Source organism: the organism of the source record quoted next, unplaced genomic scaffold (genome assembly GCF_019419815.1).
Source record: "Pyrus x bretschneideri cultivar Hongxiangsu unplaced genomic scaffold, Pyrus_bretschneideri_v1 Contig23, whole genome shotgun sequence".
In the NCBI taxonomy this organism is placed as follows: domain Eukaryota; kingdom Viridiplantae; phylum Streptophyta; class Magnoliopsida; order Rosales; family Rosaceae; genus Pyrus; species Pyrus x bretschneideri.
In genome coordinates this window covers 4324871-4342202 of record NW_025999535.1, presented here as the reverse complement: position 1 = coordinate 4342202, position 17332 = coordinate 4324871, and the positions used below count along the sequence as shown (strand labels likewise).

General features: G+C 37.0%; 1 protein-coding gene across 1 annotated transcript; it reads left to right on the top strand.

Annotated features, from left to right (window-relative positions):
* The first annotated feature begins 848 nt into the window (after positions 1-848).
* LOC103931525 (uncharacterized protein At4g28440) lies at positions 849-3148 on the top strand. Its single transcript, XM_009341035.3, has 2 exons — positions 849-1182; positions 2643-3148. Exons 1-2 carry the CDS (start codon positions 918-920, stop codon positions 2852-2854), a joined length of 477 nt encoding a protein of 158 aa, XP_009339310.2. The 5' UTR covers positions 849-917; the 3' UTR covers positions 2855-3148.
* The last annotated feature ends 14184 nt before the right edge of the window (positions 3149-17332 follow it).

Genomic DNA, 17332 nt, shown 5'->3' with positions numbered 1-17332 from the left:
GGAAATTCCAATAATAGCCTCATTCCTAAGTCGAAATTTTTTTCATAAACCCTAACATAATGGTAAACATAAATATAGAAATTAAATTAGGGCTGGAATCATGAACATCCAATCCAAAACATGAACGAATTTCGCAAACCCTAATCTAGAATTCAAACCCTAAATTAAATTTCACACCCTCAATTAATTCCAAAATTTACCTGATTTGGGGGAGAATCGGTGCACAGTGAGGGATGAGAAGGCAGGCTCCATAGTGAGGGATGAGAAGTCAAGAGAGAGAGAGGGAGAGAAAGATCATAGAGGTGATAGGTCAGTCGAGAGAGAGGTGAGTCACTTGTGTGATGTGGGTGTGGCCGGATTCGAAGACGGCAAATAAGGAGGAGGAGAGAGATCGAGAAAAATCGGCGAGGAGGGTGAGGTGAGAGGTGAGGTCGAGAGAGAGAGTGACTGAGTGAGGGTTTTATTTGGATTCAACGGTTGAGATTAAATCGGACGGCTGTTACAATTCCAAATATATATTTAAAATTAAATAATATATATATATATATATATTTTTGTTTGATTGGGGATTACCCAACAAATGAAAATGTGAGACCCATTCTTATACCGAAATTTCGAAATCGGTTTGGAATTGAGTACCGAAATTTTTGAAATTTTTTCAGTTCGATTTCAAAAAAATTTCGGGTCTGTTTGGAATTTTTAGTATTTTTTTCCACCCCTACTTGGGAGTTACGAATTACTGGTAGAAAACGAAGCGCCACAATTAAAGTTAATAGCACTGCATAAAAGCACACCAAAACGCCACGCTAAGAAAAGGGAGCGAGAGTCGGAGAGCGAGAGAGATAAAACAAAACAGATACAAATCCATTTGCCCTTCAATTTCGATTTTAGGGTTAGGGTTTGGGGACTTGAAAGCGATGTCGACGACCACCAAAACGGCACCGTCTCAGAAACCCCAGCAGAGCAATGCCAAGCCTGGCCTCAGAAAGCCCGTGTTCACCAAGGTCGAGCTGCTCAAGCCGGAGACCAGTGGCCACACGCTCGTGGCCAAGGTTCTGAGCTCCAACCCCGTGCTGCAGAAGGGCCGATCGGTGTCGCAGCACCTTCGCCAGACTCGAATCTCCGAGTGCTTGATTGGGGACGAGACCGGGACCATTCTCTTCACTGCCAGGAACGATCAAGGTATTGGGTCTTCTTAAATGTTTGTTTGGTTCTGGGATGATGGAGGATTGGATGGGAAAGTTGATTTTTGTGTTTTGTTTTATTTGGGTGTTGAGAAATTGACTTTATTTGGCTGATTGGTTTTGTGCATTTCTGTGATGTTTGAACTTTTTTATTGATGGATTGGTTGATAGGTATTGATTGTTGACAATGGATAGGGTGCAAACGAGAAAGGGGCATTAGGATGGTTAGTGTTACTGAAAAAGAGAAACTCAAATGAATTAGAGCAAATGATTTTAGTATGATATTCCCGTTGTGATTCGATTTGGCCATATTTTCTTGTTTGGGTTTTGAAAATGTCTGAAGTTTCAGACAAAGCAGTATATTTGTTATCTTCTCTGCAAAAATACTTGAATAACTATCTAAACCAACAGAAATGTTGTCCTGGTAACCAGGATGTGCTGAGACACTGTTTGGCCATGGTTACTCAACCTTGGATTGGATATCAAGGGTGGAGACTGAATGGATGTGCTTTTAGTGTTTTAATCGCCACCCTTGATATCAAATCCAACAGTGTGTGACCATGAATCCCTGATCACCAGGTGAGAAAGAGAACATGACTGTTTAAGCCAATTGTAAATTGGTTCATAGAATTCTATTTTCTTGGAGAAAAGTCAGATGATATGCGTTGTTTATTTACTTTGCTAGATTTGGTGATGTTCTTTAGGGATTGAATTAGCTGTTGCCTAGGTTGTGCTCTTTGTAGGCTTAGTAATGTAAAGTACTTTTGTCATTGTGAATTAATTGAGTTCGCTTTTGTTAGTGGATAATCTGGTTTTTTTTTTTTTCTGTTGAAATAGTGGATAATCTGGTTGGGTGCCATCGTTTAAAGACTTGAGGTAGATAGAATAAGCTGGGTTTTGAAATTATGAATTGATGAAAATTTTAAGTGTTTGGCAGAGTGGAATTTGGAGAGGATCTGAACGTAGAAAATACTGAATAAGTGCTTTTTACTTGTATTACTTAATTAATTTCACTTATCATCCAAGCATATGAGACCTAAAGGTTATGAGCAATTTTGGATCCTAGGACATGGATTGAGTTAAATTTGGATTAGAGATGATGGGCAATATAACATATTGCTCACATTTAGAATTTGCACTAAAGTTTATGAGGCCTTAACATAATGTTGTTCGGCCTCAGTAAGATAGCTGAGCAAACTAGTCTCGACTCGAGTTGAGTAATTCTTCTCTTGCATTTCATATACCTTCAATGAGAGGCTGGCATTTGGTCATCTTGAACATTTGGGCATCTTGATGTAACATTTCCTTTCTTTTTACAATTATCCAAGTTCAGTTTACCGTGCGATAGGGACGGCATTATACGCAAGCATGCGTAGCTTGACAGTTTCTGGATGTATGTATATTGGTGGATTGATTGTTTACTCTTACTGTGTTTTTTTATTGCTTTTGTTCACCCAGTTGACTTGATGAAGCCTGGTGCGACTGTAATTGTCCGCAATGCAAGGATTGACATGTTCAAGGGGTCGATGAGGCTAGCAGTTGATAAATGGGGGCGTATTCAGGTCACTGAACCTGCAAACTTTGTAGTCAAGGAGGATAACAATCTCTCTTTAGTGGAATATGAGCTGGTGAATGTTCAGGAGGAAGGAGGGGCACCGCTTGGCAGCTAGTATATTGTGAGTGAAGAATCAAAATTCATAAAGCTTGGATGTTTGGTTTTGGTTTTATTTCCATAGTAATCTGCTGTTGCTGCTACTTGATAATATCGTATTGATGGAAGTTTAGTTTGTGATTGACTAGAAGATGTTTTTCGTGAAAAAAGTACTTGGTGACGTTTTTCTATAATATAATTATCATGACCTAGGTTTTTGTTAGATGTGGCAGGAACAGCTTTTGCTTTTATGAAAGATGGAAATGTAAGCAAGTGTATTGTTCATCACCAAGAAAGTGTCTCTTTCTTATCATCTTTGGCATCCATCTTTTCCCTGCGTATATGTTCTGCGTTCTTTTTCGTTTTTAAATGCATATATTCAATTCTATAGCACTAAGAAAATGAGGGGTGTTCTGGGTGGATTCAATCGAATCGAATTTCGGGTATTTTTTAGCTGATTGTAGTGGATTCTTGACTTCTGAAACCCGACATAATTGGATCGGATGATGAACATGTTTGCTTGTGAGGTCCGGTCCAATTTAATTGGTTTCAAGCATATTTCCTCATTTGAATTTGGAGAAAATTTGTAGTTTATCCATAATATAAGCCGGTATATCACGTGTCACCAAAGCAACAACTCGCTACACCCCACCCACCCCCCAAAAATGACTTTTGACATCACCAACGCAGGCTCCCCTATTGGGTAAGTTTTTGGGTAGGAAAACCGGATTGAGATTGGTGCTAATCTGCTAGGGGAGGATGGGGCTAAATTGGGGTAGGATTAGCATGACAGATTAAGGGAGGTGGGTTTGTAGTCTTTTTCGTGTTAGGGGTCTGCACGGACACGTGCCACACAAGGTTAAGGCATGTAGAAGTGCACCCCTCGACCACTCACCAAGTGCCACATCAAAATAACAACTACTCTTGTAACCAAACACGGTTAAACACCTAAGCAAACATCCATCTCCTCTACATCTCCCCTTTCTCTCCCTCCCTTTCTTGTTCTCTCTCATCTAGGACAGTCCCTATTCGACCTGACGTCTTGGGCCTCCATTTCTAAGACGTTTAAGCCTATTACACTTCAAAAAAAAAATAAAGAGTAAGAACTCTTTCTTAAAATTTTTAGTATTTTAATCATAAAGTTTTGTGTTTATGATCAGAACTGTTCATATTATGAATCATACTGTAAAGATCATCTCTGCAAAAAATAAATTAAAACTAAGGTCGTTTTGTCAATCTATTGTAGCAAATATATAGATGGTTCGTAACGCTTTTACCAGTATCGTTCATTTGTTTTTAAACAGTTTGATGACTAAACGACCTTAGTTTTAATTGATTTTTTATAGAGGCAATCTTTATAGGGTGATTTATAATATAAACGGTTCTGATTATAAATATGAAGTTTTATAAATTGACCACAAACAATTTTGAGAAATTTTGAGTATGAGTTTCTATTCATCTTTGAATTGCCAAGTATTGTTCTGGAAAAGAAAAAAAAATGTTGGCAGCGTCCTTACTAAATCCAGTCGATAATCATTTCTATGCATCTCCTAATTTTACCCTACACAAATAACCACACACCATTATGTTTTCTAAGTTTTAAATCCTCTCCTTCCCTGTCCATATATATTCTTTCTCACAACACAAATGCGCTCTATGACACAGAATAACTTATATGACATGAGTACATCGTCATAGGAGCGTCTCTTGTGAACGTAATAAAAATTAACATATAACGGTATACATGAGTAAATTCCCTATCCATATAAACTTTTGTGTATACATCCTAATTTTACTGATATAAGACGTCACTATAACGGTATACATGTATCATATAAGTTGTTCTCTCCACCTTCACTCGAGGAGTGCATGTCCTACAAATCAATGGTTTAGCCAAGAACAGACCACTACCCGCAAAACGAAAATATAGAAATCAAGGTGGGGGCTGGGTGGGTTGTGGTGGCCCTGGTGGGTCAAAACAGTGTCGTGGCGTGACGGCTCGCCAAAGTTCATGCATGCACGCAGTCTCAGACATTAAGACATTGAATTCGCAACGTAAGTCGTAATACAAATAACTGTTTCCGCTTAAAACCCTAATCATGATGTTGGTGTATCACAAAAGGCCCGGGGATAAAGTTCCAACTACCAAAAAACATAATATAAAGAGAAGTGGGGAAGAGTTTGTAACCCTCCAAACGACAGAATCACATCGATAAAACGTATACAATAGGAAGATTTATTTATGATTTTTCGGCTGAATTGTACATTTAATTTGGTCTAAATGTGAATTTACTCATCTAATTTTTGGTATACATTGTCAAACTTCTTGTGACATTGATCGATAACGGGTAATCATGCATGTTCATAAGCTTTACGAAGCACATGCAATATCTTTCCTCCTATTAATGTGTGATTTATTTATTCTCAATACACTCATCACATGTTTCAAGCTTAATACGTAAACAACACAAATCGGATGACACAAAACACATGTGGTTATTAAGCTTCACACGTGAGACAAATTTCTTTGATATCATAAAGGAAGTTGAAGTTACACCATAAAACTAATTGGTAATATGATAAGTAGCCAAACTCTTTATAAAGACATGTACAGTCACTATAATATAAAGTTGATCAAGGGCTTATGGCATAATATGTGACATATATATAATCTAACTTCTTTGTTAATTGTCAATTGGGGTTAATTTAAGGGAGTTTTAACGAAAAGTCCACGGTACTGTTCACTTTAACGAAAAACCACATTTTTACACTAAAAAGTCAATTATGGTATTATTCACTTTACCCTTTATTTTGTCTTTATCATTAAAACTCAAAGTTTTCAAACTCTTTTCATTAGTTTTCCTTTAATTTAAATGCTAAAACCTTTAAAATGATGTTGAAGTGTATATAGTCGACGATGCTTGGCTGAGTTTTTCTACTTATTAATTATCAATTGGTTTTGAGTGGATATTCTAACGGATTAATGATACTTTTAAAACACATATTTTTAATATATGATACTATTAAAACACTTAATGTAATAATTTGTGTTTGCTTGAGTTTTCCTATCTATTATCAATTGGTTTTGGGTGAGACTCTAATGTACCCTTGAACATAGTGTGTATCGTTACATATTAATCTGAACGATGATTTTGTAATGCAATCATGTTCATGCATGACATTCTATAATAGTGTAATAAGAAATTTGGACATAAACACGAACTAATGTGTGTTATCTTTAAAGTAAAAATTGCAAGTTGTTACTAACGCAACAAAAAATTCATCATGCAGTCACTCTTATAAACATAAACATTTTACGATACAAATTACACATGAAGGACAAGAGAAGTGCATATAATCTTTTTGGATAACGCTAGGGAGACTGAATTTTGTAAACTAAATGACATGGAAGTTGATGATTCGATTATTACTTAACCGTTGATTAATGTGCTTATTTCATATTTATGACACATAATTTAGTTTGCAAATTTAGTCTATAAAATTTATTCTCCCTAGCATTACCCTAACTTTTTTAGAATACTAATAATTTTTCCTAATAAAATAATCTCATCTTTATGTAAATAAACCTCACGTTAACTTGAAGGCTGAGAGGGACATTATAAGTGGACAACTTCTCAAATGTGGAGGCAAATTAAGTAACAAAGAGATATATAAAAGATAGAGACGTAAGCAGAATTTATCAATCAATCACATCCCATCCCCATATATGGCATAAGGTTCAAACCTAAATGACCCTACTTAGAGATGATAGTGCAATCAAAAGGACAATAATTTATTGAAGATGCATGCATGTTGGTCAAAATTGCTATTTTAGGTTGCAATCCAGTTGCATGGCCTCGCCATTTTCAGATAGCCACTTAAGATCAAGACGTATCCATCAGACTGTCTCACATGTTGGCTTCACGACAGGCTTATTTCAAGGCAAACAACGTGACTCTCCAGAAGCCGTGGAAAGCCTCTTGACCATAGTACCCATATCTATAACCGAAGCACCACAAATTAGAAGAAACATAAAAGGGTTTGATTTCAACCAAACCCATGTCATGATCAACTTGAACAACTTGCAGAAGCTATAAAAACTGTGATATTACAGACCTACCAACGACTATATTTCGTTTAGTGACGCTTAGTCTCCACTTTTGTTAAAATAAATTATGAGCACATCTCTCTTAAACAAACAATAGCTTATGAACTTGTGAGAAACTTGTATAACTCATCAGTTCTTTACCTTTCTTCAGAGGTGTATATGGCTTAAATGGGACTGTCCATTACTTTCAAGGCTTAGTGTAACTATATATTTTGTTCATGTCTTGATGCAACTATCTATGTTTTCATGTCCTTTAAACTTCTGTCACTAGCTAACTCGTCATCTTCAGAATCTTCTGCCGCTAGTTTCATAGATCATGACAGCAGGTAAAGACTAAATTAAGGGTCATCTTTTTTTTGCTAATTGACAGCAGGTAAAGACTAAATTAAGGGTCATCTTTTTTTAAAGACTAAACTAAGGGGTCATCTTTTTTTGCTAATTGACGGCAGGTAAAGACTAAATTAAGGGTCATCTTTTTTTTTGCTAATTGAGATTGATGGTCAAATCCAGCTCGATCCAAACTCGGCGGCGGCCGGCTATTTTTTTTCTTTCCAGTTCTCGAATATCCTGATTTAGAGGCAATGTACGTGTAAGATATTTTATGTTTTTCCAGAAAAAAAAACAAGTTGCTTAATTTCTACTTATAGTGTACTTCTTAATCTGTACTCACTACAACTACAAGATATATGAAATAAGTGATCAAATTTTATGAGACACCCAAAATTCGTCACATACAAGAAAAATACGTGAGGAATTGTTCAAACGTGTCACACATGAGATTTCAATATACTGGGGAAAGCACTAGATTTCACGCAAGGTGTGTTGAGGAAAATTAGAGTACACAACTCTAACATAAATGTTAGAGAGACAAAACAAGTAAACAAATTACTTGTATTAACTCACACAAAATATTATAACACACAACTCAAAAACACACTTTAAAAGTTATGACACCTCTCGCTTTCTACAGACACACTCTAAAGCACTCACATTCATATTTATAGGCCATATTTGCTTATAAAACCACACCAATATTTTTAGGCCATATTTGCCGACATTGAACATTGCTAGAACATTCTAGTGCATTGATCATGCACAGCACCATCACCGACCTAGGCTTGCATAATAGCCACATATTAGCTAGCTTCTAGTATATTCTACAAACTACTTTAGCTTAGATAATTCTGGGCTAGCCAACCGACTTTGCATGCTAGACAATTCTAGTAAAATCTTATGCATAATTTTTTAGAAGAATCTCATGCATGTTTGAACTAGAACAATTCAGTTTTTTTAAATCAACTAAAGCTTAATGGGCTAGTGTTGATCCTTAACAAGGTGATAGTAAGAAGGGATTGATTAAAAAAATGGGAAGTATTATTGGCACTCCAAAAATCTCATTCTATACTTCTTACAAGTGTATTTTTCTTTCCAAATATAGAAAGTTTGGAGTGTAGAATGAGATTTTTGGAGTGCCAATAACAATTCCCAAAAAAATAACCTTAAATTTACTAAATTGCAATCCACAAAAAATAAAGGAGAAGTCTCAAAGTTTATGACTAAATAATAAAACATAAAATAATTTTAATAGGTGATGCTATTGGGACAATTAGATCACAATATTAATACACTTGCTGACATAACACTTTCAAATACATACGGGACAACCCACATACAATGATATTGTTCACTGTTAATATAGAGTGTGTTAATTTTGTATGTTTCAAATAGTTTAATTATAATTCTAATTAATTCTTATACATATAAGTTTATACCCCACCTTAATTGAAAAAAAAAAAATGAAATATGTTGTAGGCATAATTTACTGAACAATTATGGAGGCCAGAGAGGGGGTGCGGCAATAGTAGAGAGAAAGAAAAAGATGCGTAATTGGGAGGTGTGTTATATTCTATCTCATTGTGCCTTTATTTATAGTAGTAGGAAAGGTTAATTCCTTACCCTTATAGGATTACAATTGTACTAGGATAATATATAATCTACGAGATATGGTAGAATCCCATAAGGATATCCTGGATATGTTAGGATTTACACAATCACATTCCTAATCTAATAGGACTACAACATTCCCCCCTTGAGTGTGTAAATACTCAAACAAATAGCATTAGGTCTTCAACAATGAAGTAAGTACAGTTGATGAAGTCGTCGGCATAATGAGCAAATGCGAGTCTCAGATTAACAGAAGAATGCATAAAAGGTAAAACTCACAAAACCTCGCTATGGTAAACCCCAAGGTGGAGAAAAACCCATAGACTAAGGAGAAAAGTGAGAAGTTGCATTAAGTCAAAACTATACGTCTTTTGGACTTAAGTAGAAGGGCTCACAAAGGTATGATCAGCCAATGATGGGTGCCTCATTAAAACCTAGTTAGGTAGCAAAAACCCATTGGAAAAAATGCTCCTAATCGTAAGGAAAAAGAGTACATTAAGATCAAGTGAGTATACTTCTGGATACTCCCCCTGAGTTTGACGGAACTTCCAAATGAGAACTACAAGAATTACATATAGGCATACCAATTCCTCGGACAAGCTTCTGGAAGGTTGACTTCGGAAGTGACGTCGTGTAAAGGTTGGCTAGGTTGTATGGGATCGGCTTGCATGACTTCAATCTCCTAATGTTTTGTTGATGTAATGTAGATGCAATATGTCTTGGTGTTGACTTCGTTGATCTATCATGTCTTGGTCGTGTTGATATATGCGACATAGTCTTCATGGATTGTCGTTGTGACTCAACAATGGATAAAAACACAACAGGTACTTTGAATATACTTAACAATAACTCCTAACCATGTTTCATGTGTGGTGTAGTGAAGTGAGGTGAGTCTTGAAACGATTTGAAGATTTCGCAACTAAGGTCATATCGTGGACCTCCAAGATATTGCGATATCCCTAACGATAAAGACATAGCCATTCGGGGATTTGCCTTGTGCAGGTTTAATAAGTAACTAGCATTAGCATAACAAACAAGGCAAGAATCATTCCGAGGATTAGGGGGTCGAATTGGCTCGAGATGCTTTGGGAATTACCCAAATTCGTAGTACCTTCAGGGTATGTATTTAATACTAATTCAGTGGTTGCGAATAGGCGCTGTGCTGCATCTTTACCAATAGATTAACAACAAAGGAGATGTCATGTCTAATACAATGAGTTAAGTACAACGAAGCGCAGAGTTAAGTACAACAAAGCGCAAAGTTGAACTTAGATATGGAATTTCGGATTCCATAACCTCTTCAAGGATCTCATTTGCATATAGCATATGGAAAATCATAGGTATACTCAAAGGTAACACTTCGGGGTATAGTTCGACTGGTAGACTAGAGTACCGTCAGAACAATACTTCAACTTCAGGTCAAGGCATAAACGAGTTTCCTAAGATCCTTCATCTCAAATTCCATCTTCAGGTATGAGGCAGTTTTCTCAAGCTCTTCTAGAGTCTTAGTGAGATTCGTGTCAACGACATAAACTGTAACTCTAGCAATTCAGAATAAGACTTCATAGTTTAACACACAAGGGCATTCATTCATATCCCTGACTGATCAAATAATCACTTAGACGGGTATACCACATCCTTCGGATTGCTTTAATCCGTAAATGAACACCTCAAATAAGTTAAAAGGGTGTTCAGTGGTTTAGAACTATTTGAACCAGTCCATGTAATTCTTCAAGAACTTACATGTAAATCTCCGTATCTATATCCCCATGGAGAAAAGACTAACCACATTTCATAATGCTGCTATCAATCATAGGGCGTTTGAGAGAAACCTTGCGTCGTAAAGTGTGCATCATATCACATTATTTCATTCATCTCATTACGCTTCCTTTCCCATATGTAGCACAGCAGGGTTATCTTGGGCAGTGTAGGAATGATAGGTCCAAACACATTTTGGTAAGGAATTTGACCTGGATTGTAATTTTGGTTATCCAATCAGCTCTATGTTGTCACTTAATCAACGGAACACGGTTCAATGTCGTCGTTTTTCATTTATGTCGGTAACTACTATATAAGTGAAAACATCATCGATGGTCATCTCATTTCAATTCCATTAACTCATCCAAACTAGTATATTGGACCAATAACTTCAAGTCTCGGGAGTAATTTGAATTAATTTTATGAGATGGAAATGATTTGAGACAACGATCAAGTATAGATTCATTTTTTTTTTTTTTTGTGTCGTGACCTTCCTCTTCTAGGGAAGTGAATCCTATGAACCAAGTGATATGTCATGCTTCAGGCCAAGACAAATTGATTGGCTATCCGTCGATGTACCGGACCGTCCAACAGGGGCGACACACCCTACAGGATGTTGACTCGACGTTTATCCTTGCAGGCATATTTGCAGCTGGTATATGATCTCGTCACTTTAGCTAAATCAGAGGAATGAGTCTAGAGCAACATTTTGAAAGCTAGAATTCATTGCATTTGCTTATCACACTTGTGCGGTATGGGGATCGAGATGAGACATAGTGGGCAACATCCATGCAAATTCGCGATGTTCTACAAAAACGTTAACGCTTTTATCTCCCCCTAACGGCAGGATGATTGTCTCATTAAAGTGACAACCCGCAAATGAGTGGTAAAGAGATTGCATGCAAGGGCTGTAAGAGAACTAGTGTGAAGGAGAATCATAATTGACAAAGATTCACATCATTCTTTGAAGACCCATGTTGGTACGTTGCGACGGTGCAACATAGCACATGGAATGCACAGCCAAATGCGTAAATACAAAAAATGTCAGGTTCGTACCTAGTAACCAACTGTAACGTCAAAATGGTTGGGTGGCGATGGGCCTCAAGGTGGACCAACATAATTGCGTACAAGATTGCATAACCCTAGGCAGAAACCAAAAACTTGGTACATTCACCAAGGTCCGGGCGATCATTTAAATTGCATTTTATGATCACTATGCGAGGCTATTTGGGGCTAACATGGGAATTCGATGTTCAATATAAACTCAAAAGACATGCAATACTTTATTGAAAACTGTCGATATAAACTCTTCGGCATTATCTAGTCTTCCGGACTTTAAAGGCTAAGTAGGGTGGTGAACCCTTAAGATCGGCCAAGAGGTTTAACAGCGATGTGTATGGACAAACATGTGACCAGTTTGTCGATTCATCAATGAAAACCATAAGTATTTATATGGTTTGCATTTTGGTCGGATTAGTCCACATACATTCCATTTGAATCCACTGTGAAAAAGGGGTGATGTCGTATATTTGCGAGGGATGATTTAGAAAATCAATTTCCTTAATGAGCAAGCTTGGCAAAGTGTGCTTGTAGGCACAAGGTCCTTGCTTCGGGTAAAGAGATGCATTGTGGCATCATTGTTCGACCTTGTCCCAAAAAGTCATGCCAAAGTAAGTAAACTGCTCAATCATCCGGCTCCAGACTGGCCACATGTGGCGTGTTTCTAGTTGGGAGATAGTTCATTGACCCTAAAGCAAAGCTTCAGGCTCATTTTTGGAGGTGATGCAAAGATATTCCACTCTATTTTCTTCGGTGGTTTCAATCATGATCATTGTCATCTTGATTATCCTTTAAAACTCAAAGACATTCTTCCAAAACAGGGAGAATATAAAGTCTCTAATGTGGTAATTCAGTATCATTCATACAACGAAGAGCGTGCCAATATTCTTAATCAGGTTGGATAGACCTGAAGTCGTTGCTAAAGATGTGATTTAGGTGTAAAGTTAATGTGCGTAGTATCGCATTTATCCAAACAACTAACTTTCCCACATTCCTACCTAATCACATGTTTAATTGAATTAGGTCACATGTATACAAGAAAAATGATTCAATTAACTCGTATTTGAGGACAATATCAATAAGATTATCCATAATGAAAAACAAACACCGAAAGTGAATCCAAGAACATAGAAAAATGTTCACAAACTAAACCAAGGTTACTAAGGTGGATTCGGTACACCTCTGCTGAAGTAGAGCATGCCCTTCGGTGCATCCCTGCCAAAACAGGGCACCACTATTCGGTAGGCTTTGACCGAACTGGGTTAAACCATTTGGTAGACTTCAGCCGAATTGAGTCTATACCATTCAGTAAACTCTAGTCAAAGTTGGGTCTATACCTTTCTGTCATGTTTGTGGTAGTAATCAAGTCCGAGAATTTGGTAAACTTTCGCTTTCTACATTGCTGCTTCAGGAACGAGTTAGAAACATGGAAGGACGAGAAAAAGTATTCTCCAGTCAAAATTCGATTGGAATTAGAAACTTCAGAATTGTACTCATTCATGGACGTAATCATAGTATACTTCAGGAAATGTTTTTCATGATTAGACGGTCCATAGGAGTGAGCCAAAGAGCCATGGAATCCTTGTTCGGGAGGTATTTTCGTTTGTAATGCTTCGGGAATAAGTCTTCGAATGAAGATCATGGCGAAGGCTTATTTAGCTCTTCCTTGCCATTGTTGGCTTCAATGGTTTCTCAGCTTCTTGATAGTCAAATGGAGATTCACGTCTTGTACCCCACGTAAAATGGTTTCTATTAAAAACGTGCAAATCAAGAAAATCGAACTTGTGACGGTTCGACAATCCACTGAATTAGAGGGAAAAAGATTGTGATTGGTGTTATAGGAATGAATCATCCATAAGCATCAAAGTTAGAACATTCGAGTTCTAAGACATGGTTTTCATGAAAACTTCGGGTTTTCATGGGTGTATTTGTTTTAAGAAAACTTCATGTTTCAAAGACACTAAATTTGAAACTACAAGTTCAATTTAGTTTATGAATGTTTAGTTCATAAAAGATAGGTTCCTACAAGAACTCAGAATGCAATATGTTGATTTAAGTGTAGTGGATTTAAGTTGCTTCAGGAACTCAAGTGTGAGAGCTTCGGGACTACGAAAGGATGTCAATAGTTCAAAGAAGAGAAATAAATTATTGAATTGTTAATGTCCAAAAGTGATATTCAGGCCAATAATTTTGGATTTCTTGTTAGATTAATGGATTGTTGGTCATTTTTAATTAATTCAATAGATCGGGACAATACGGGGTCGATCATGGAAGCAAAAATAATAATATCATTCAGATTAAAATTATTTAAAATGTAAAAAATTAGCATTGGATTCGAAAAACAATAGCCCAATAGCATTTAGGATTGGGAGCTGTGAGTAGGGCAAAGGCCTAGAGGCTTTTGGGCCTCGGGTTTGGCTGCAGGCCACTAGCTCAGGGACTGGGTAACCCAGCAACAAGCAGCTAGCGTTTTTAGGCCAAAGGGTGCACGGGAGCAAACGCAGCCGAAGCTAGCTTGTGGGTTAGCACACACGAAGCCCAGCCAAAGCTGGAGCTAAGTCTTTGGACCGTGGGATAAGCCCAGCTTGTAGGGCTGGCTGCGGTATATGTGGATCAGGGCGGTAGCAAGCCCAACAAGCCAAAGGCTTGTGGGTTATGGGCTCGGGTTAGACCGGGGCTTCAGGCCCGTAGGTTATGCAACCAAGCCAAAGCCTGGTTGGTTTCCAATAGGGCAGCGAGCCCAAAAGGTTGTGTGCCTTGTCCAAGTGTCAATACGATACCATTTCCCCACGCTGCTGGGCTTCAAGCCAGCATAGTGGTCCGGCATGGTGTCACGGTGGTGTGGCGGTGCTGCAAAAAAAAAAAAATCCCTGTTTTGTTTTGTTTTGTTTTGTTTTGTTTTTGTTTTGACATGTGTAGGGTTTGAAAAACTCTAAATTGCTTCTAATTTATTTCGATTCTTTGACTCACAAATTCCACATAGCAAAAAATTGCGTAATGCATGAAATGTGTGTGTGTGTGTGTGTGTGTATTGACAAATATTATGGAGGCCAGAGAGAGAGGGTGCGGCAATAGTAGAGAGAGAGAGAATTGTAATTGTAAGGTGTGTTCTATTCCATCCCATTGTACCCTTTTAGGATTACAACTCTAATAAGATAATATCTAATCTAAGAGATATGATAGAATCTTATAAGGATATCCTAGATATGTTAGGATTTATATAATCACATTCCTAATCTAATAGGACTGCAACAAAATATACAAAAGAGTACAGTTTTAACTAACTATGAAATTTGGCTTAAAAGTCCAAAGGGCACATGTAGCAGTGAGTTTAATTTGTAACGCTTGAAATGATGTATACATGAATCCAAATTAAAAAAAGGATAGAATTTAAGTTCCAATCTCTTGTTGTGCTTTTTGAAAAAAAAATAAAAAATTATGATTATTATTAAGGAGATGGAAGAGGGTTCAAAATATTACAATAATTTAGGAAGGTGAGAGTTTTGAACTCGAAGGCATGGGTGGAAACGCAACACCCTATTCACTAGGATATTGGACCACATGCGAGTCTCTTGTTGTGTTGATTAATAAACTATGGGCTCATTTAGGAAGTACTTTTAAATGACTGAAAGCGCATTAAGAGAAAATGTTGTTGGATTCTAAAAGTACTTAAAACGCTTCTTGCAGGAAGCACATAAGCGCTACGACCTATTTCTTATTGAATTAACTGATCAACTTAACTTGTTTTGCTATCGAACATTTATTTTTTATTTCAATAATTTTCGCAAAAAATTTCGACATATTTTATTCTGAGAATAAATCCTACTACTTCTAGTCCTGAGGTTCTTACACTTGAAAAAAAAAATATTTTATCACAAATGATTCCTGAGATTGACCCACCTCATCAAGATGATCATTGAAATTGAAAATCAATCAATGTCATCCTTAAAAATTGGTGTCACAAATCAATGTGGTCAATCCGTTACAATTCCATCAAAAATTATGTTATGTGCTAATGTGGCACATAATTAAGTCTCATAAATATAATTAAATATTGCTATGTGGATTTAAAATATATAAGTAATTAAAAAATTATTTATATAATTAAAAACTTAAAAAAAAAACAGTAAAAGAAAAAAAAAATTGTTCATCATCTTCTTCCTCTCCCATCTGAGTAATAACAAAAGTAGACCCGTCATTTGTGCCTCTGCGAGCACAGCCTTCGAGGTTGACCAAGCTCCAACTTCCACCACTTAGTCCAATCTTTTGCCTTGTCAAGTTGGGCAAGGGTTCGACGGACACAAGCTGGAGCCTAGGTACCCTCTAATCATCGACGACATTGACATACTCATGACAAAGGTTGGGAAGCGCATTCCGAAGGTAATTCCTCCATTAATCTGCTTTTTCTTCCCGTAATTTCACATTTTCTAATTTATTTTATTACATTTTCAATTTAATTTTTGAACTTTGTATTTGAATTTTTAGGTTGGGATGCGCATTCCGACGGTATTACCAACGAGCAATCGTTCTTGCTACCTAGGATCTATATTGCAAAAGAACGGAAAGTTAGATGGAGACCTCAACCATAGAATACAAACTGGATGGATGAAGTGGAAAAGTGCATCCGGAGTGTTGTATGACCGTCGTATGCCATTGAAACTCAAGGAAAAATTTTATAGGACGACAATAAGGCCGGTAATGCTTTATGGCACGAGATGTTGGGCAATGAAGTATCAACACGTACATAAAATAGGTGTAGCGGAGATGAGAATGCTTAGTTAGATGTGTAGGCACACGAGAAAATGATAAGATAAGGAATGAGGATATCCAAGGTAAAGTAGGAGTAGCCAAAATTGAAGGAAAAATGAGAGAAAATCAGTTACGGTGGTTTGGACATGTGAAACGAATGCCTACTAACGCTCCGGTTAGAAGATGCAATTACAGGACAGAGGTTTAGGGCCGAAGGGGGTAGAGGAAGACCTAAAAGGACTTTGGAAAAGACTCTAAGAAAAGACTTAGAGTACTTGGATCTAACGGAAGACGTGACACAGAACCGAGCACAATGTTAGGGGAAAAGGCTTTGTTGTTGTTGTTGCTTCATTGTGTGGTCGATACAATATTAGGGGCTTTGGGCTTCTGGATATTAGGCATATAGTTCCTGATTCAGAGGTGGAGGGGTGCAGCTTCCTCGGGTGGGAGAAGGAGATACTATTTTTTTTTAATGTTTTTAATTATCCAAAAATAAAAATTGTTTTATTATTATTTTAAAGTATTTCTAATCCATATAACATTATTAATTAGTCTTGTGGGATCCATTTATGTGCCACATCAGCACATAACAGAGTTTTTGATGGAATTGTGATAGAATGACGACATTGATCTTCGACACCTTTTTTTAGGGATAACGTTGATCGATTTTCAATTTCAAGGACCATCTTGATGAGTTGAGTTAATTTCAGGTACCGTTTGTGATAAAAACCCCAAAAAAGAAAATAAAATAAAATAAAAACTCGGGGCGTATCGCTCAAATCATTGGTCCGGTACTGGATGTAGCTTTTCCACCGGGCAAGATGCCTAATATTTACAACGCTCTGGTAGTTAGGGGTCGAGATGCTGTTGGTCAACAAA

Bases quoted from the DNA above. Each gene is read 5' to 3' on its own strand.
- LOC103931525 (XM_009341035.3), top strand. From the start codon at position 918: ATGTCGACGACCACCAAAACGGCACCGTCTCAGAAACCCCAGCAGAGC. The intron at 1,183-2,642 runs GTATTGGGTCTT...TTGTTCACCCAG, and splicing joins CACTGCCAGGAACGATCAAG to TTGACTTGATGAAGCCTGGT.